Source organism: Nicotiana tomentosiformis, chromosome 10, assembly GCF_000390325.3.
Source record: "Nicotiana tomentosiformis chromosome 10, ASM39032v3, whole genome shotgun sequence".
In the NCBI taxonomy this organism is placed as follows: domain Eukaryota; kingdom Viridiplantae; phylum Streptophyta; class Magnoliopsida; order Solanales; family Solanaceae; genus Nicotiana; species Nicotiana tomentosiformis.
In genome coordinates, this window is record NC_090821.1 from 63,118,809 (window position 1) to 63,138,910 (window position 20,102).

The 20,102-nt window shown below is 35.7% G+C and overlaps 2 protein-coding genes and 1 non-coding gene across 9 annotated transcripts; 1 reads left to right on the forward strand and 2 right to left on the reverse strand.

Annotated features, from left to right (window-relative positions):
• Positions 1–481: 481 nt before the first annotated feature.
• Positions 482–555, reverse strand: TRNAN-GUU (transfer RNA asparagine (anticodon GUU)). The gene has a single exon. It is a non-coding gene; the product is annotated as a tRNA-Asn (tRNA).
• A 1,233-nt stretch (positions 556–1,788) lies between these two features.
• Positions 1,789–8,375, reverse strand: LOC104118635 (cell division control protein 48 homolog B). Of its 2 annotated transcripts, XM_009629920.4 has the most exons (12): positions 8,072–8,375; positions 7,935–7,979; positions 7,574–7,629; positions 6,793–6,942; positions 6,534–6,641; positions 5,884–5,983; positions 5,444–5,728; positions 5,199–5,368; positions 4,253–4,381; positions 2,776–2,863; positions 2,590–2,667; positions 1,789–2,441 (listed from the first exon to the last, which is right to left on the reverse strand). In XM_009629920.4, the coding sequence occupies exons 1-12, from the start codon at positions 8,219–8,221 to the stop codon at positions 1,968–1,970; spliced, it is 1,833 nt and encodes a 610-aa protein (XP_009628215.1). In that variant the 5' UTR covers positions 8,222–8,375; the 3' UTR covers positions 1,789–1,967. The 2 variants fall into 2 exon arrangements, with proteins under 2 accessions (XP_009628215.1, XP_009628216.1); XM_009629921.4 differs by lacking the exon at positions 7,574–7,629 and having other exon boundaries at positions 8,072–8,210.
• Positions 8,376–9,667: 1,292 nt separating this feature from the next.
• LOC104118634 (uncharacterized) lies at positions 9,668–16,406 on the forward strand. 6 transcript variants are annotated; one of them, XR_001973728.3, is made up of 14 exons: positions 9,670–9,854; positions 10,588–10,885; positions 11,247–11,437; positions 11,540–11,675; positions 12,224–12,502; positions 12,622–12,719; positions 12,904–13,018; positions 13,155–13,260; positions 13,819–13,912; positions 14,009–14,199; positions 14,538–14,637; positions 14,718–14,829; positions 15,056–15,112; positions 15,706–16,406. XR_001973728.3 is itself a non-coding variant. In XM_018778411.3 (14 exons), exons 1-14 carry the CDS (start codon positions 9,756–9,758, stop codon positions 15,661–15,663), a joined length of 1,938 nt encoding a protein of 645 aa, XP_018633927.1. In that variant the 5' UTR covers positions 9,670–9,755; the 3' UTR covers positions 15,664–15,793. The 6 variants fall into 6 exon arrangements, 3 of the variants coding, with proteins under 3 accessions (XP_018633927.1, XP_033508037.1, XP_009628210.1); XM_018778411.3 differs by having other exon boundaries at positions 14,713–14,829; positions 15,607–15,793; XM_009629915.4 differs by having other exon boundaries at positions 9,672–9,854; positions 14,713–14,829.
• The last annotated feature ends 3,696 nt before the right edge of the window (positions 16,407–20,102 follow it).

Genomic DNA, 20,102 nt, shown 5'->3' on the forward strand with positions numbered 1-20,102 from the left:
TAATCAAGCATAAATTTTGAAGGATAATTTTATCTTTAACTAAGCTAATGCATGCATTAAAATCCATTGCATTGTTAATACCATGGTTTCTTATGCATTAGTTATGCATAGGATAATGCCAAATATGGTGTAAGTAATGCTTGCATAACTAATGCATACAGTGGCTGACGCACGTGGTAGCAAGCGGGTTCAGTTGAACTCGCTTCATCGAAAAATAATATTGTGTATATGTATAAATTACGACTAAAGCTGCATAAATTTTGTATAAATATTTTATTTGAACCCACTTGACAACTACTATTTTACGACTAAAGTTATTTACTTCTAATATTGAATCTGCTTCAGGGTCCGCAGGTTCAAAAAGTGTACTAAATAAGGTATTATTAATACACAAAGTTAATGCATGCATTAGCTTATCTAATGCATCCTACCAAAGTCTGAATAAATTTTATTTTAAAAAATAAAAAGGAAAAGAAAACAACGCTAGAAGGAGGGGTTGAACCTCCGACCTTGTGGTTAACAGCCACACGCTCTAACCAACTGAGCTATTCCAGCTTATGCGTTTTCACTGCGTTTTAATATATTAAACATTTATATCCAGTGTCCCGTGCTCAACTTATTTCTTCGCTTTTATGCCGTTCGTATTAATTTAAGATTTTTCCCGTCCAACTTTTCAAATATTTCTAAAATATTCTTAATCATACAAATTTTGAGTTTTAGCTTTTTATGTAAAATTTTTGAGTATTGATTTTTTTTTTTTTAAAAAAAAACTTGTGAGGAATTGTTGTTTGAATTCATACCAAAAGTCCGACGTTTCAATTCAGGTTTTTCAAATTCTGTCAATCTTTTTAGGATATAAAGATACTTAGAAAAAATAAAAGATATTAATTTAAAAGTGTTATCAGGATAGTTTTTAAGAATAAAAAAAATTATTTAATAGTCATTAGAAAGATGTGAAAATGTAATGCAAGTCAAGAAGCAATTTACAAGAAACTAGTCTGATCCTGTTTCTACGTTTCTTATTAATTGGCCTCTATATTCTATCTACATTTGTATGTTATTGTTTATCATCTAAAAACTCTCATGATATATTACCTCATTAAAAAGGAAAATTCCTAAACAAAGTCAGCGGGAGGAATTTCTTCTAAAGTCACAAAAATCTTCTCGGAAAATAAAGGCTTGAACTAATGCAACGATTTTTTTTAATAATGCTCGTCTTTGTTATTATTTGAGCAATGATCTTTCTATGCTTTTCAGCGAAAACACATAATACAAAAACGGACAAAGCATCCGATCCAATCCATATTTAATATGAATAAAAAATAGGTTCATTGACAGATAATATGGATAGAAGCCGAAATCACCTAGTGTTTTTTTTTTTTTATTATGAACAAAGTATCAACAAGAAAGTTTTTAAACTATATAAAAGATAATACCAAAGGCTAAGAATGAAACACTGCTAAAAAACTGTTATCCTCTGGGAATAGGAAGAGCAGCTACTGTTTGAAGAATAAAAAGTAAGTCTTTTTCTACCAATGTTCCTTATTTGGTTTTGTTTGCTGACACTGCCTTTCAGCCATAGCAGTTGCAATAACTTTGCACAGGGGAGCTACCGGAGTTGGAAACAACGAATGAGAAAACAAAACCAATAATTTCAACACCAACATGATAATAAGATAGCCAAAGCAAAAGAGACAACTGGCAGTATTAGAGATCTAAGTGTAAAAATCTGCGAATAATAATGATACTACGGGTATGAAAAAGGAAAAGCTCGACTACTTACTAACCTTCTACCATAATTCTCAACCTCCATACTCTCCTATCAAAGGTCACGTTACACACAATCAAACGCATCAAAACTGTTATCACATACCTGGACTGCCTAGACTGGCCATGAAATTGTTTTCAAAATTTGGTAATTTAATCGTGTTGTAATGTGCTGGAATTAACAGTAACTTAGTTGCACTCTATGTACTCCTTAGTTCCCTCGACAATGTTTCAGTAGGCATCAGAAAGTATCTCACACCAATGTACAATACTACACTAATGACACCAATTGTAACAGGACTGGCCAAAACTAACAGATTCTTGGTTTGCTTGTCACTCGTTTTGGAGCTGGTTTCAAATGAATCTGCGGACCTCCTAGATGGATTCTTCATAAAGGAAGAATAGGAAGCAACCTCTTCTGCGGTAAGTGCTGGCTTTAGCGACTTCTTGACTATTTGGAAGTGACGATCACATACTACTGTTGCTAATATGTTTTCTCTCAAAGCAACTATTCCAGCTTCTCTGCATAGTCCCTCCAGCTCAGCTCCAGTAAAGAGCTCTGTGTCTTCTGCAATTTGTCTGAGATTAACATCATCGCTCAATTTCATATCTCGCGTATGAAGACACAGAATCTCAAATCGAGCTTCCAGGTCAGGAGGGGGGACATAAAGAACCTGCAAGCAAAGCAAATTGAATAAAATGAGCTAATTACTGTTGCTGCTAACCACACTATATGACCCATATCGAGTACAAGAACGCCTCTTAAGAGTAACATTCATGTTGAGATGCTAAATTACAGTAAGCATTCGATAAGTTTCTTACAAGATCAAATCTTCCGGGTCGCATCAGTGCAGCATCAATTGCGTGGGGGCGATTTGTGGCAGCCAAAACAAGAATTCCCTGACAAAGCAATGATTAGAAAACACAGGAACCACATTCTATACCTGATCACAATGATCCATTATTTGCATTCAGTACATAAAAAACTGCAAAAGATTTACTGCTCACTTTAGCCTGCTCTAAACCATCCATTTCGGTTAGGAGGGTGGATAGAAGTCTCTCTCCAACTGTACTGCTTCCACTTGAACTTCCTCCTCTGCCATTTAAGGATCAACCATATCAGAGTTTCCCATAAATAATGAGGAACAACAACAACAACAACGACCCAGTGAAATCCCACTAGTGAGGTATGGGGAGGGTAGTGTGTACGCAGACCTTACCCCTACTCCAAAGGGTAGAGAGGCTGTTTCCGAAAGACCCCCGGCTCAAGAAGACGAAAAGAGGCAATATATCAGTACCATCAATAAAAACCATAAAAAAAATAACATCACAAGGACCAGAAAATAGATGAAAAGCAAAACAATAACTAGTAGATAAAGCCCCGACACTAAGAGGAACGAAAGAGTAGTGAGAACTCAACACTATCCACTAGTAGTCTAAGACTAAATCCTACCAGACTAGCCTAAGTCTGGTGCGTCGTAAAAATATGCACAACTACCTCCTGACCTACAACCTTAATGCTCGACCTCCACAACATCTTGTCTAGGGCCATGTCCTGCCTGATCACCCCTCCTCAATACTTCTTAGGCCGCCCTCTACCTCTCCTCGTACCCACCAAAGCCAGCCGCTCACACCTCCTCACCAGGCATTTGGGCTTCTCCTCTGAACGTGCCCGAACCATTGAGCCTTGCTTCCCGCAGCTTGTCATCCCTGGGGGCCACGACCACCTTCTCCCGAATATCTTCATTCCTAATCTTATCCATCTTAGTGCGCCCGCACATCCACCGCAACATCCTTATCTCTGCTACTTTCATCTTCTAGATATGTGAGTTCTTAACTGGCCAACACTCAGCCCCATACAACATGGCCAGCGTAACCACCGCTCTATAAAACTTACCTTTGAGTATCGGTGACACTTTCTTGTTACACAGGACTCCAGACGATGACCTCCACTTCATCCACCCCACCCCATAAATAATGAGGAAGATAAACTTAAACTCGCAGTCAGACTAACAAATAGATGGCCCCTCTAGGGACATGACCTTGGTAAGTCCTGTACCAACTAAAAGCAATTTGTATAAGCAGGGATTATATTTGACAAGGCACAAGTGTGCCTGAAGACTTCTAAAGTCCACAAGGATTTCCCAAAAGATTATTCTTCAGTCTCTCTCTTCATATACAATCCTACCCACTTCTCTCTTCACTACATGACTCCCAATTCCCCTCTTTTTCTCTGTCTCCCTCTTCCATCCATCTCCATCCATAAGTAAGCAACAAGGGCAGTCAAGCATGTGTTTACCAGACCAGAAATCAGAATATGGGGCAAGCACCTAGTCACCAAAATTGTACAATAAACTCTACGATATATGTGTAAACTTGACATGATACAATCAAAATCCGAATTACTAAACACGAGATGGTCCAAAATGTTTTATACCAAAGTCATACTCAACTCACAAGACATTGCTAAGCTAAATAAGCTTACCGTTTGGTTGCGACGACATCAGCCTCATCAAAGAAAATGATACTTGGTGCTGCAAGGCGAGCTCTTCGGAAAGTATTGCGCAGTAAAGCTTCACCCTCACCAACATACATAGAGTACAGCTCTGCACCACTGTTCCATGATTATGAATTTCAGGAAATTGAACGATTAGGACTTGTAATTTTTAGTCAAAACATCAAATACACAAGATAATAATATAGACTTAGTTACTGCGGACAAGCTAATAAAGATAGTTAACATCATAGTAAATACCAATCTAATGCCTTCCAAAAGAGGCATAAAACACCAGCATACATTCAAGATTTAGGTGGAGCCTACTAAATGGCAGCCATTCTAAACTAACTTAACATGTTTTTGGTTTTCCAGAAACTATAAGTTGGAACTTAACATGGTTTTGGTTTTCCATAAACTGTCATATCAGCTGGCAAAGGCTCACGGAGACAAAAATTACTCAGTTGCTTCTAAGCAATGCATGAAATAATTACTAAACAATAAAGATAAACTTCTTAGATGCATTCAAAAGAAATGCTTAAATAAGAAAAATAGGTGAAAATAAAGAAGACAAGATAGAAAGGTAAAAAGCTATGATAACTGCAAGCACTGCAAGTGTATAACCAGCTATTGGATCATTTTGACTTTTATCAGTGCATGCATATGTTTCCTTTTACTAGCGGAAGCATTTATATCAAAAAATCATTATAATGCAACAACAACAACAACAAACCCAGTGCAATCCCACACGTGGAGTCTAGGGAGGGTAATGTGTACGCAGACCTTACCCCTACCTTATGATGCCCTGTTTCATGCTTCATTATAATGACAGTTATCATTTCTCTGTTATTTGCAGCAAGGGTCAGCAGGAAACAGGGCATCAAACAGCATACAATAATTTAGCCAAGTGCAGAAGAGACCAGAACGGTCAACAGACCTCAAGGAAAAGAATGAAGCTTGGGCAGCATGAGCAGCAGCTTTAGCAAGGGTCGTTTTCGAGCAACCTGGTGGTCCATGAAGAAGGATTCCACGGAAAGGTGATACTCCCAGCCGTTCAAATGTTTCAGAGTGTTTTAAAGGCCATTCAACAGCTTGCTGAAGCCTTTTCTGTTTCAAGATTTTAACACAATATTAGATATTGCAAATATTCAACCAGACCTAATTGTTCAAGCGAGGTCATACCTTTATGTCTTTCAACCCTCCAATATCTTCCCAAGAAACATTGGGGATTTCAACAGTAACACCCCTAGTTATACTAGGACCAACCACTGATCTTGCATGCTTCCAGTCTTCCATACTAATGCTGTAAGAGCCTTCGTCTAGATTTGAATCAGAGCACTTTCTTACTGCAGACATTGCAGCTTCACGACACAAAGCCTCTAGATCTGCCCCAACATAACCATTACAAGATGCGGCAATGGCTCGAAGGTCGACACTCGCATCCAATTGAAGCTTCTTTGTATAAAGCTGAAAGATTAGAAATGAAAACCAGCATCTTAAGACCAACTTCATGTAGATCATACTATAGAAGGGAATTGAGAAACCGTAGATATCCACAAAGAGTACCCATTGTATCTCCTTAAATTGGTGCAGACGCAAAAATCTTATCTTATGCAGCTAACCTTGAGAATATGCAACCGCTCTTCCTCAGTAGGTGTTGTTACTTCAATTTCGGCATCAAAACGTCCCGCCCTTCTTAAAGCTGGATCAATAGAATCTGGCCTGCACATAAAATATATAGGCATCAGAGTTAATTTGGTTTGGAAGTGTACAACACCATGACACAGAAGTAAGCATAGAATTTCATGACCATTAGAAGGATATCATTAGGGGCTCAGTGGCTTGCGTACATAAAGTAAGCTGGCACTGTAGCTTGCATACATCTTCTAGGATATAACGCGTGAATTTTTTTAATCATTATAAAGAGAATTTTTTTTTAGTTTCTTATGAACTCAAAAGAAACAAAAGTAAGAGCAATCATAATTTTCATACATCTCTGAAGGGCGAACAATATCCTTCACCAAGTCTATTCCTAGAAATGGTTTCCTTGGCAGGTAATAGCTAAGTTGCAGTTCCTCATCGCAAAATATCATGCCCTACAGCTTGCCCTGCGAGGACTACTAGGAAAGATCTAATGGATGTTTTTACTTAATAACGACAACAAAAATTAATCTGTTGAGAGCAGACTTACATGAGAGACACAGGAAAATGCAATCCACCACAAAAATAAAAAATAAAAAACCAAATAAAGCAAATGTTGCAGAACCCTTACCTATTGGTTGATGCTACCACCACAACATGTGATACAGATGTTGATGATGATTTAATTGAATCCATCAACATAAAGAGCTGCGAGGCTACACGAATTTCTTGCTCCCTTCTGCAATTCAAGAACTCGAATAACATGTTAGAAAGAACATTGGTATATATCATCTACTCTACCCTGCCAACATCTTTTCTTTTTACTGTAAAACTATGGTTCAAGCAAGGCCACTGTCGTATGGATGTGGATAAAGAGGTGCAACATGTACCTAGAATCCCGGCGAGGACAAAGAGCATCTATTTCATCTAAAAAGATGACTGATGGCTTGCCTAATTTTGCATGAGATGATGCTTCTGAAAATGCCTCCCGCAAAATCTTCTCGCTTTCACCAGCATGAGCCCTGTGAACTGAATGAGGACTGCAAATACATCCAAAGCCAGAAGGCACAATAAAGTTCAAAACAATGCAAGATTCCCCTTAAAGTTCAATTTCTTCTCTCTTCTCTAAATGTACTTAAAAGTGTGGAGTCACCCACTGTCCCACCATACTGAAATAACCAACATCAAAAGCTCAACTCTTTCAAAATGCAGACATTCTTTAATTAATTAAATAACATCAAGGACCATAACAATCACGGAATGCTCAGTGATTCAATTGATAGATATTAGCCAATTAGATAAGTTTCTGCTAGGCATAGAACTTCTAGTACTTTTTGTTGTTGTATAATATGGGTCCTAAGATGAACTTAATTGGAGCAGCATGGTCAGTCCCCAACTTGCTTGGGATTGAGGCGTAAAACAACAACAACAACAAACCCAGTGTAATCCTACAAGTGGGGGTATGGAGAGGGTAGTGTGTACGCAGACCTTAACCCTACCTCCAAGAAGGCAGGGATTGAGGCGTAGTTGTTGTTATTTGTCAGGCATACATAGTAAGGAAAAGATAACACCGAACTAATGAAGAAAACGACCATTACTTTTACTGCACATAAGCAACAAAAAGAAAGAAGCCTGACAGAGAAAATAAAGTTGAATGAGAATCAAACACACCTTATTACGATCAAATGGGCGCCACATTCTTGAACAACTGCACGAACTAAGCTTGTCTACAATTAAAAAAATTACAAAAAGTTGACCAAACAACTATCTAGAACACAAAAGTCAATTTCCAAATCCAAAGATATGATTTTGACTTAAATCCAAATGTCAACTGTGAAATTGATAAGACAGGCTTTGGCTCTAACAATTGCCAAATTCGAGATTCAAGCACATGATTGTGGCTCAGCCCAAATGTCAATTTCGAAATTGAGATGTCATGATTTTGGCTCAAAACCAATAAGTCAATTTTGAAATTAAAAAAAAAGGCATGATTTTGGCACAGACCCAAATAAAGAAAGCTCATGTATAGTACCTTGCCAGTTCCTGGGGGTCCATATAGCAACAATCCACGTGGCCACTACAGAGAAAAATAAGCAAAGCAATGAAAGTTGTTAATTAAAGATAATAAGCCGAATATTAAGGAAATACTATTTGGAAAACTTGTAGTACCTTTAGGCCAAGTTTTCGAGATTCAGCTGAGTAAAGGAGAGGATAAGTGATGAGTTCTCTGAGAATTCGAAGGGCTTCAGCGTTGCCGGCAATAGCTTCCTCTGCTCTCCACTCACCGCCGTAGCTGATGCTCCCGCTGCTACTTTCCATCTCCACTACGGTGGCAAGAGGTGAACAGCGCAGCAAATGGAAGAGCAGAGGTGGTGGTTGGCTTTACAGTTTGCCTTTACTTCTTTTAACCTTTGTGGAGAAAAAATCGCCCAGCCAGCAATGGCTGCTTTGTTCACTAGAGAAATAGCAGCAGCGTTCAGCGTTTTATTCTGAAAAGGCTTAGGAGAAGAAATTAACCTGAAGGGTAGTTTTGTCCTTTTAATATTTAATCAAAGTATAGATAATATTCGAGACAATGTCTCGTATATTTGGCTCAATTTTTTTAGAAGACGTGGGCGTAATACAAGTCAGATTTACGTATGACTCATCGAGCTGTAAGCGCGAGACACCGGACATAACATATTTAATTTTTAATATTTTATAGAATAATATAATTATAATAAATATTTATAAATAAGTAAAATTACATAAAAATTGAAGAAAATTATAAATATGTGAAAAATATATATATCGATGTGCTCCGTCCCCACAAAAAACTAGTTAAAATAATCTATTATATGCTACTTAAAATCACAACTAACTTGAGCCGAAAAGAATAAAGTTTTCTATATGGAGGACAAAAAGGATGACTAACCTGTAACTTGAACTTTTAACTTGCTGCTACGAAGGAGAATGGAGTTCTCTTTGTATTTGTAATTTTTTTTAAAAAATATTTGTTACTTTTGGGAGATATTAGCAGACTAGCGGATAAGATAAAGAATTGGGAAAGACCATAAAATCAATAAAAAAGGTCTTGCCTTTTAGATTTAATATATTTCAGTTCCTTTTTAAAACTTTTGAGTAATTACCAAGTTGACTTTTGAGATTTTGGGTATTAAACGAAAGACTTATTCAACAAATTTTATTTTAATTTGAAAAAGTCTCTAGGGCTTACGCATCACAAAAAAAATACGCCTCAAACGTCCGAATGCCAGGGCATACGCCTCTTGAGATTTTCGCTCCACATCATCGCCTTGGGGCATTTTTGGTGCGCCTCGCCCCGAAAACTCCTTTTGAAATATTGATTTGGCTAGATTATAAATAGTCATTTAAATATGCTTTTAAATATACTTCTGATCCGCTATGGTTGATAAATTTGTCAAGCGTAAGCACTTTTAATTTTCGTCAAATATTTAATAAATGTTATAAAATAATAAAAGAAGAAGTATTTTTATTTTTTATTTTCAAGAGTTTAAATTTTATTTTCAAGATCTTATTTTAGAAAAAAAGATTATACATACTTTTATAGGGTAAAAATTAGTTATATATAATTATTCACATAAAATATATAAATTATGTAGATATTATATATTGATGGACTATTTTTAGTTTAAGTCAATTACTATTTGTGTTAATTGTATTATTTTTTACGTGACTATTTTAAACTTACCCAAACATAATGGACAATTTTTGTCATTTTTTTCGCTAATATTCATTTAAATTTTTTGATATTTCATAAACCTTTCTTCCTTCCGAGAGCTCTCTGTATTTCAAGTGAGTTTAGGGTTTAGGGACGCTGCAGAAAAAGAGAGAGATGTGTGGTATAGCAGTGATTGTGTCTGGAATTAGGATTCTCTTATCATCATCTCTCAACATCAATTTCATCTCTCCACTACCTTTTTTGGAACAGCAGGTATATTATATACTGAATTAACCATTGATGTAATAACAACAAAACTGCAGCCTTATTAGTCCTGTACTTTACTTCTGATTTCACATTCATAACTCCTTTCTTTATCGTTTTAGATTAACCCCTTTTGCTACAACATCTAAATTAAGTAAATTAAAAAACAGCAAATAAATGAGCTATCTTTGTATCATTATTTATGAAGTTTCTGTTTTTTTTTAAAAAAATAAAAATTCTCTTTGATTGATATGAGATGAACCCATTTTTCTACAACACATAAATGTAGAAAAAACAGCATAAAAATTGTCTTTTAAGGGAAATTTAAAATACTAGCTTTGAACTAAAAGATTTAAAAGAAAAGAGCTACCTTTGAACCTTAATGAGGAAAGATTGATGTGAAGTTTCTAAAGTTGTTATCTTTATCAAATCACTCTTTCAGTAGATGAACCCCTTTGCTTACAACATCTAAATTAAGTAGAAGAACAACAACTTGTATGGTTTTTCTTTAAAATCTTTTTGATTGATCTTCTTATACAGATTTCAAATTAAGCAAAAGCAGCATAAAAACTGGCTGCAAATGAAAAGGAAAAAGCTTGCTTTGATAAAAGAGTATTAAAAGAAAAGAGCTACCTTTGCACCTTTAATGAGGAAAGATTTATGTGGAATTTCTAAAGTTGTAATCTTTTTCAATTTCAAGAGAAATCTTGAAAAGGATAACGATGTTTTATATTGTCACTAGACTTTGTTTTCAGTGGATGACATAAAAGCTGTGTTAATAAGAAGGGGTCCAGATAGTTTGGGATGCAAGAAAATTTTACTTCGTTCTGGGGTTTCATCTTTGTGTGGTGGGGAGCAAGATGTTGTTGCCTTTGTGGAAGATGAAGATTCCGGTGAGGGGGAGGCTTGTTGTATGGGTGGTGGTGGTAAAGAATTCACCGGAGAGTTGCAATTTGTTGGTGCTACATTGCAGCTTAGAGGCATAAATCCTATTGTTCAACCATTGACAGACGTATCAGGGAACATCCTTGTTTATAATGGTAATACCACGGCGTCTGAGCCTTTACCTACATGCTAGACTGAAGCATATCTTGTATTTTTTTTTGGTTCTTGACTTTCTTATGCGTGATATTTTTTTTTTCTAACTTAGTTGATGCTTAACCTTGGAGAGTCAAAGAATGTACACAATTATGAGTACTTGTTTCTCTGCACTTTCAAGTAAATGACCAAATGCAGATTCCACAATATTTGTGTTCTTGTTTGCAAAAACAATTCTGATTTTTTTTTCTTTTCTCGACCAAGTTGCTTGCTTCAGCATTCTTTCTGTTTTATATTATCTTCATTCTGTCAACATTAATTATTTTTATTGACTATTGTTTGTTTTCCTGTATTCCTGTTTAGGTGAAATATTTGGAGGCATCCAAATGAGTAGTGATAGCAATGACACTGAAATTCTTATGCAACATCTAGGACTATGTTGTTCTCGTGTTTCCTCTCCACATAATAAAACTCATACTTCAGGAGAAAGGCAAAGTTCTGTTCCAGAACTTCTTTCCAGAATCAAGGGGCCGTGGGCTTTGATCTACTGGCAGGTAACTTTTTGTGGTAAGTTTCTATTGGCTTATTTCAGCAGGAAAGGCTGAATCATTTTGAAACAAATGCTTCTCTCATGCTCTGCTTACTCTTTGCTATAGTGTAGTTCAAAAACATTATGGTTTGGTCGAGATGCATTTGGAAGGCGAAGCCTTCTTGTTCACTGGCCAACGAAGGAGGACCCTCAGTTTCTGCTGTCTTCCGTATCAACACTTGCCTCTGTAAATGAAAAATCTGGTAACTCTCTTCAAAATCTTACTCGTTTACTGATATCTTTTACTAATAATATCAAAGATTTTTTGGAGAAACTTCATCTTATTTTGAAGCAAAACATAAGCGAATCGGTTGTCATTATCTCTTTTGAGAACAATTATATTAAATTATCAATAGTGATGATTGAGAACGTGCCATGTACAGACAAGAACATTTAACGATCAAACATATTGTTTTTGGCTGAGCTTTCTGGTAATTAGCCATCCTCTATTTCTGAAGTTTGTTGCTTCGTAAAAACATAATTGAAGATTAGCTCTCTCAATCCAAAACTGTTCCTTTTGAGCTTTCAAGCGGTCTATTAGTTGGATAAAATAGTTGATTTTGGAAGAAATTCTTTATGCATAGTTTAATACTTTCAAGTTCGAAACTTCTATGTGAATTATTTGAGTGTCTCCTACCGACATGAAAAAGACGAAATATGGCAGCAGTTGGTAGTGTAGTCTATAGCTCCTCGATTATCCCTCTGTGAATAAGTGCAATGTTTTAACGCATGGAACACTTTGATCTTGCAGAATTTGCAGATGGAGGTGGAATAACCAAAATAGACTTTTGGGAAGAACTTCCATGTGGTGTATACAGTTTGTCTATTGGTGCTTCAGGAACAGATGAGGATTTAATTGGTGAAGTTTTGAAGCATGATTGGACAGATCCAAAGCTTAAGGAGTTAATCACTTGGGAGAGAACTTCTATCCAACCAAAACACGAGGACTTGCTTGCTTCCCGTCAAAAGGTTTATAGCACGAAAGAGGACTCACGTTTAACTCCTTCCGTTCTGATGGAATCTAAGTTAGGTCAATATCACATAGTCATGCTGTTAATACCATTTATTACATGTTTGGTGGATTTAGTAATTGTAGTTAAAAATGCGTTCAGAGTCTAACTTGAGTGCAGTCTTCTTCTAATTTTACAGCTTCTACAGACTGCCTACTTACATCGCTGCCTCACAGGGTAATGAATGCTTTACAAGAGTCAATAATGCGGCGCACTGCCTTAAATACAATCTACCAGGTTTGAAACTGTTTAGCTTTTGTTTTCTGTTTCCGCCCAATGGTTAGAACTAATGCTTTGAAACCCCCCCCCCCCCCCCCCCCATGGGAAAGTCATGTTGGTTTAGAAGCCCTTCAACGGAACAGCAAAAACATAAGCTGCTATTTAGCTTTCATAATTGACATAATTCTTGGGTAATGTGTAGTCCGCTACAGTTGACTACACAAATAAATGCAATGCTCCAGTTGCTGTGCTCTTTTCCGGTGGAATAGACTCTATGATACTTGCAGCACTACTAGATAAGTGCATGGATGCCAAGTGTGAGTTTTTCCAATATCTGCTATGTCCCTCTTGCTTGAGTTTAGAATAGAACATTCTTTATAATTCCTTTCCTGTTTGTTATACCTGTGGCAAATCTAACCTTAGTAATGGTCTATTCTGGTGTTAAAATTGTAGACGAAATTGATCTGCTTAATGTAAGCTTTGACGGTTCATGTGCTCCTGATCGAATCTCTGCTAGAGCAGGTCTAAAGGAACTCCAAAAAATTGCCCCATCAAGAAGGTATCCATTCCCCTTCTTGCTTTCATATGTACTATTAGGGACTGGAGTTCTTCGTGAGAAATAAGCAAGATGATACACTTATGTTTGAATATGCATGCTGATAATGCCCAAAATGATGAATCAAGCAAAGTATGAGCCTTGCATTTACAAGCAAAGTATGAGCCTCGAATTTAAATGCAAGCATAGCTCTTGTGAAGAATAATTGGGCATTGAAGAATTTTGGCAATTTAAAAAAGGGTTAATCGCACTAAACACCCATGTAATATGATTCAGTTTCAGATACACCCCTTGGATTTTAGAGGCCTACACTTACACTTACACCCCCTATTCTACAGAAATCCTACATTTACACCCCTTGTGAGGTATGTTTGTAACTAAGTATGTTAAAAAAATGGTCCTGCTCAATGTACTTTTTTAAGACAGAGAGATATTAGGTTGCCCATGTGAAAGTAAAACACTTTTATGCGTTGGTTTTGAGCGTCTACCATTTTGTTTCTCTCCATTTTCTGTAATTTTTCTTTCTTTTCGAGGTTTGTTCATCATAAAATTGAGTTGCAGATGGAAACTTGTAGAGATTGATGCTGAGCTGCTGAAGCTGACCTCTGAAACGAAGCATGTCATGTCACTAATAAATCCTGCAAGTACCTACATGGTATCTTTTCAATCGATATTTATATGATTTGCGTCTGTTACTTTTTTGTGTTGAGTCACGATCAATTTGCTCAACTAATTTCTTTCCTTGCTTCAGGATCTGAATATTGGTATAGCTCTGTGGTTGGCTGCTAGTGGAGATGGTCTGTTGCAAGATGAGACAGGCAACAATGATACCTCTGACCGTGTCAAGTACAAATCTGCGGCTCGGATTCTCCTAGTTGGTTCTGGTGCAGATGAGCAATGTGCTGGATATGGTCGGCATAGGACAAAATATAGAAATGGAAGGTGAAGTCCTCATGTATATGAATTTACCCTGTCTTCCACAATTCAAAAGGTGGAACTGTGTAGAGCGTGCATGTATTGATAGTACGCTAACCTCTCTTGCTCTGTTTAATCAATTCCTGTTGATTCACTGCGTTCTTATGTGTAGTTTTGTCTTCCTCAATAGTACTAGGGGCAGCTAGCAATGGGGTGCATTCACCTCGAGATGATTTAATGTTTCTATGTCCTCTTCCTCCTGCAAAAAAAGTTGCTTCAGTAGTTCTGAGAGCTTAAAATAGTAATTGCTCATGTTCTAATGTGTGCTCCTCCTTCCTGTTCATTTGGTGCTCTATCTGGATCAGCTGGTTAAGTCTGAATGATGAAATGAAACTAGACATGCAGAGGATTTGGAAGAGAAACCTAGGGAGAGATGACAGGTGTATTGCTGACAATGGCAAGGAGGTACTTTGAACTGCTTAAATGGCGTACTTTCTTATATTATAGTTACAGTCTGATCTTATTTTCTATTTTTGCCAGGCCAGGTTTCCATTCTTAGATGAGGATGTCATCAGGATTTTGCTAGATATTCCATTGTGGGAGATCGCTGACCTTGATCAACCAATTGGTATTGGTGACAAGAAAATCTTGAGAGAGGTTAGATTCACCTTTGAATTTATCTTAGATTGGGTTTTGAAATTACATTAACGAAGGATGTCATGATCCTTTGTTTATATTTGTACTTGGTGGCTACCTTAAACAGAAACGTAATCCTTACTTTATTCTCTTCCAATTTTACTGCTGCACTCTGCCGAAGTTTCTCTTCATCCCGGTGGCTCTCCCCCTTTCTGATATCTTTCACTTTTATCTTTTTCTTTTAAAGGTTGCATATCTACTTGGTTTATCTGAAGCAGCCGCTCTGCCAAAAAGAGCAATCCAGGTATGCATGTATTGCTCTTCATCTGTCGCCGAGTCAATATTCTCTTATTCATGAATGAGTAACAATAAAATATCTTAATTGAGGAGTTTGGTTTCCACTTTTTTTAATGTAGTGAGTGATTGTGCATAGTACAGCGTTCTTTTTTTAATCCTTTCTTGTGCATGCACGTACTCTGACAGCAACTTTAAAACTTATAAAGAATAATTGGTAATATGGATAAAAGTTGATTGTGATTTGTTTTTTTAATCATATAAGGTATCGCAATCCTCACTGCAAAATTAATAACCAATTACTTGTACCATTAGATCCCCTTTCGCCTCATCCTCGGCACTAGGTTTGTTAGGGAAGTAATTTTTGAGGTTTTCCTAAACAATATAAGAACTTTCTGTAATGCAAGAACCAAATGGCACTCTTCTTGTCATACTGTTGAATGTTGATATCCATTTTGCCAAATAGAGTTTTGCATTCAAAATCAACTTTGCTTTACAATTTAGGTACCACTTGTTGCTTGTCCTTCATTGGCCATAGAGTTCCATTGCTCAAATTTTTAACGTGGCAAGTTCACTCAACTATGTTTTAAACATTATCTTCAGTTTGGTTCAAGAATTGCAAGAGAATCAAATCGGAAGAATTTTGGAAGCAACCGTGCAGCCAATCAAGCCTCTGCCGGAAGTGTAACGATATATGGAAATAACTCATAATCCCATATTTATGTATCATAAATGCCCAGTTCGTTTGCTGGAGCCTTTATCAACTCCATTCATCTACTTTACGACGGGATGAGACCATAAATCAAGGTGGATGACAAACTAGCAAAAGATGCATGCATGCCAACTCCAACATTCAGCTAGTGCCATAATATTATTAGAGTGATGACTGATCCTGCATATTATTTGAAGGACGGTTTTGGGAGTCGAGAATGTTGATATTATCACTTGTCTTGTGTGTTCGCTTTGGCAAGACGCCGAGTTCAAGAGGATGACCCTACACTTTCCCTTTTGTTCTACTTAGTTTTGAAACCATTGATTATCCTTTGGAGGGTTATTAGTTTGATACTTTGGTGGAAAGATATAGTGAAAACTCTCTTGGCTTTTTGGCAAATGATCTATGTTGCTCCTACTAGGTTTTGCTCTGTCTTTCAACTGTCTATAGGCTCCATTTATGTGAACATCCAATATATGTAGTTAGTTTAAAATCCAAGCACACACCGTTGTTTTTCACTCGGTTGATGCCTTTTTTCCTTTTGTTTTCTTGTAAAGCTTAGTAATTATAAGCAGCTCCAGCTTACATTTTATTGGCTCGCATTTGGGATTCTACCACAACTCATTTGATTTACTAGGGTTGAAATCAATTATATATACTTATATAGTGGATCTTTTAACACATATTACATGGGTTTGAGCCAAAGCTCTTGAGTTCGGAATTAATTGGCTCGATGTATGTATACATCATGAATTCTTTAAAATAAATATTGAATTTGTGCTACCGAATGCCAAATACCAAAGAATTGACTCGTAGAGTGTGTTTGGTATGAAGGAAAATATTTTGCGAAAAATATTTTTCAATTTTCTTATGTTTGGTTGTCTTAAATGTTTTGGAAAACGTTTTCTTCGTGAACTCATTTTCCTCCAATTAGAGGAAAATGTTTTCCCTATCAAAAGAAGGGAAAATATTTTACAAAACTCTTTTTCAACCTTCTCTACCCTATTCTTCATCCCCACCCACCCACCCACGCACCCCAACCTTACCCACTCACTCTAACTCTCTAGCCCCCCCCCCTCACACTATACCCCACCCACCCCTACCCCCAACCTCGCCCACCACCCACGCTAAATAGAACTATTATTAAGAGTACTTTCTTTTCATGTTGTAGATAGAATACTTTTTTTTATTTCAACAAAATGAATATTCTTTTCATGATGTAGTAAAAGTATTTTCTTAAATTTTAACAAATCGAGTACTTCATTTTCATGACGTAGAAAAAATATTTTCTTTTATTTCAATAAACTAAGTATTTTGAAATAGGAAAAGTATTGTCTTTTCATTCATCAAAATGAGTAATTTTTTTCATATTGGAGAAAGAATACATTCTTTTTCAATAAAATAAAGTATTTTCTTTTTAGGTATTGAGCTCAAGTTTCAACATTGTTCTTGTGTGAAAAAAGTAAAGTAATACATTAGTTCTTTTGGGTTTGTGTAAATTTTGAAAGGAATAATTATTAGTGGTAAGACTTGTAACGGCTAATTTGTCGGAATAAAGTATTAAAAAAGGGAATATTCCAGTGAATATTCTTGGTGTTTGTACTATTAGGGTTTTCTGAGAAAAATGGCCCATATATATAGAAAGAAGAGACGCTGATAAGGGCATGTAATATTTTTTCTGATAAGAACACTTTTTGAGAAGAAGACTTCCCTCTGGCAAAAACACAAAGATTACCTTTTTATAAAGATTCTCGTTCATATTATTCCCCACTTTTCCACCAGATCCAAGGATTGTTCATGCAAATCTTGGATCTATCTGTCATTCACCGATTGTCAGACAGAATGTTCACCTTGTCCAGTTATTATCGGGTGAATCATTCTCTTTATTTATATAAACGCCATTTACAGACATTTATTACTAGATATATCTCATTTAATGTTCTTGTCGCAAGGGTATTTTACATTTATTGTCATCAATCATATGCAGATTCTGTCTCATCGATCGTGCATCCTTGTGCTTAATATCTAAGTTATTATCCTTAACTAAATTTAACCCTTCATTATATAAATTAAATAGTTTAACCGGAGATTGTATTTCTTAGTCTAACAATAACTACTTATCTTAAAAAATAATTACAACATCTCTTTTCCTAATCTATTCTTGAAATCCACGTGTTATAGATATCTTGGTCATATGTTATTTTAGCCTCATTTGTTTGCACTTAATGGAGATCTTAATCTTAATCATTCAGATCTCAGATATTAAGCGCGTTTGTTTTTAAAGTCCGAATCTTAATTATTTAGATATTAATCATTAAGTGTATTTATTATTTTTTACTTCACAACACTTAATGAGTCTGAATAGGTCTGTATGATTAAGATATATAACAGATACTTAATTTCATTAAGATGCTATCATCCATATTCATTATTAACTGCTGCCACCGCCTACCATTATCAACTACCATCATGCCACCAACACCACCATACTCAACCACCACTACCACCACCATCGTTATCGACTATCACCACCTACCATCCCCACCACCATCATTCTCAACCACAATCAACACTCATTCACCTCAACTACCACAACTAACCATCCCATCACCATCAACAACCACAACCAGCACTGCCCATTATTATAAACTATCACCAACCACCACCACCTTCCTCAATCACAACTACCACCACCACCCACCATTATTAACTATCACTATCCACCACTGCCATCCTCAATAATAATAACCACCATTACCAATCATCACTAGCTACTACCCTGAACTATCACCATCAACCAAAACTACCACCAACCACCGCCTCTAGTCGGCATTCATAAACACTATCGTTAGCCATCACCACCAGCAACTATCATATTTTAAAAAATTATATATTTTGTTGATAGAATATTGGATTAATTAGTATTTTATTTGAATTTTATGTTTATTAATGTTTAAATAAAGATATTTTTTACACATTCAGATATTAAAAATCAAACAGTCTTAATCATTTAATATTCAAATCTTAATATACATCTTAATATTCAGATGTGTATTCAGATTCAAATCTCTTAATCTTAATATACATCTTAATATTTAGATGTGTATTCAGATTCAAATCTCTTAATCTTAATACACATCTTGATATTCAAATATACATTCGGATTCAAACGTCTTAATCTTAAAAGCCTCATTTTTTTTTTCTGTCATAAGAATAGTTTTTAATATGCATAATATACAAGAGAGATAAAACAGAAATACATGGTGATATATACTGATATATAAAGTGAATATACATTCAAATATAATTCATTAGATTCATCGCTTGAAGATTATTTTAATAATTTCGGCTATGGATTGGGGGAAGTTGGAAGGGATCTCAGCTAGTTACTATAGCATCAGTTTATCCTCAAGTGGAAAATGTTTTCCGTGGGGGGTTTGACGGGGTTGGGGTGGGTGAGTGGCGCAAAAAACCGAAAAAAATACCGAAAATTGAAGTTGGAGTGGGTTAGGGTTAGATGTGAGGGTAGGTGAAGTTTTTATAAAATATTTTCTTAACTTTTTCTACGGAAATCATTTTCCTCCATCAGAAAAATATGATATCTAGGAAAATATTTTTCAAACTATTTTGTGCAACCAAACAGTTGAAAATGGAAAAATATTTTCTTTTTTCAAGGTCGTTAGGAAGTAGAGCGATTTCGGAAAAAAATATTTAATTTTTTTTGGCTGGAATCATTAGGAGAGAGAGAAAGGATACAAAATATTTTTGCTAATTTTAAGGAAATTATTTGGTTAATATTGAATTTGTGCTGCTACCTTTTAGATAAAATATTGAATTTGTGCTGCTAATGCAAATACTAAAGAGTTGGCTCTTTATGCCGATAGTTGAACACATTTGTCATGCAGTATCAAATGGCCCTTTAATCCCATTTTTAGTATGTTTGGTCGAGCTTCTAAAATTTGCGAAAAATATTTCTCTTAAGAAGTTCTTTTTAAAAAATATTTCAAAAAGGGACTCAGTAATAATTTGATGCAATTTTGTGATTATTAGCATTTTAAAATAGTTGAAAATTTGCATAAGGGTTAATTACTTACATTTTCTCTTCAATCAACTATTCTTAGGAATTAGCCAATATATTTTTATTCCTAAAATTTGAACTAAAAATCTTAATTTCATGACAATTTAGGATATTTGTATTTCGAAAAATTGAACTAGAAAACTGAAATTTATCACACATTACTAATTCCTAAATAGCAATCCTTTAGAATGGCTATCTGATGTCATTTCT

Bases quoted from the DNA above. Each gene is read 5' to 3' on its own strand.
- LOC104118635 (XM_009629920.4), bottom strand. From the start codon at position 8,221: ATGGAAAGTAGCAGCGGGAGCATCAGCTACGGCGGTGAGTGGAGAGCA. The intron at 6,943-7,573 runs GTGTGTTTGATT...ATGTATTTGCAG, and splicing joins GCCCATTTGATCGTAATAAG to TCCTCATTCAGTTCACAGGG. The intron at 5,984-6,533 runs GTAAGGGTTCTG...TTTTATGTGCAG, and splicing joins GTGGTAGCATCAACCAATAG to GCCAGATTCTATTGATCCAG.
- LOC104118634 (XM_009629915.4), top strand. From the start codon at position 9,756: ATGTGTGGTATAGCAGTGATTGTGTCTGGAATTAGGATTCTCTTATCA. The intron at 13,261-13,818 runs GTATCCATTCCC...ATTGAGTTGCAG, and splicing joins AAAATTGCCCCATCAAGAAG to ATGGAAACTTGTAGAGATTG. The intron at 14,200-14,537 runs GTGAAGTCCTCA...TATCTGGATCAG, and splicing joins ACAAAATATAGAAATGGAAG to CTGGTTAAGTCTGAATGATG.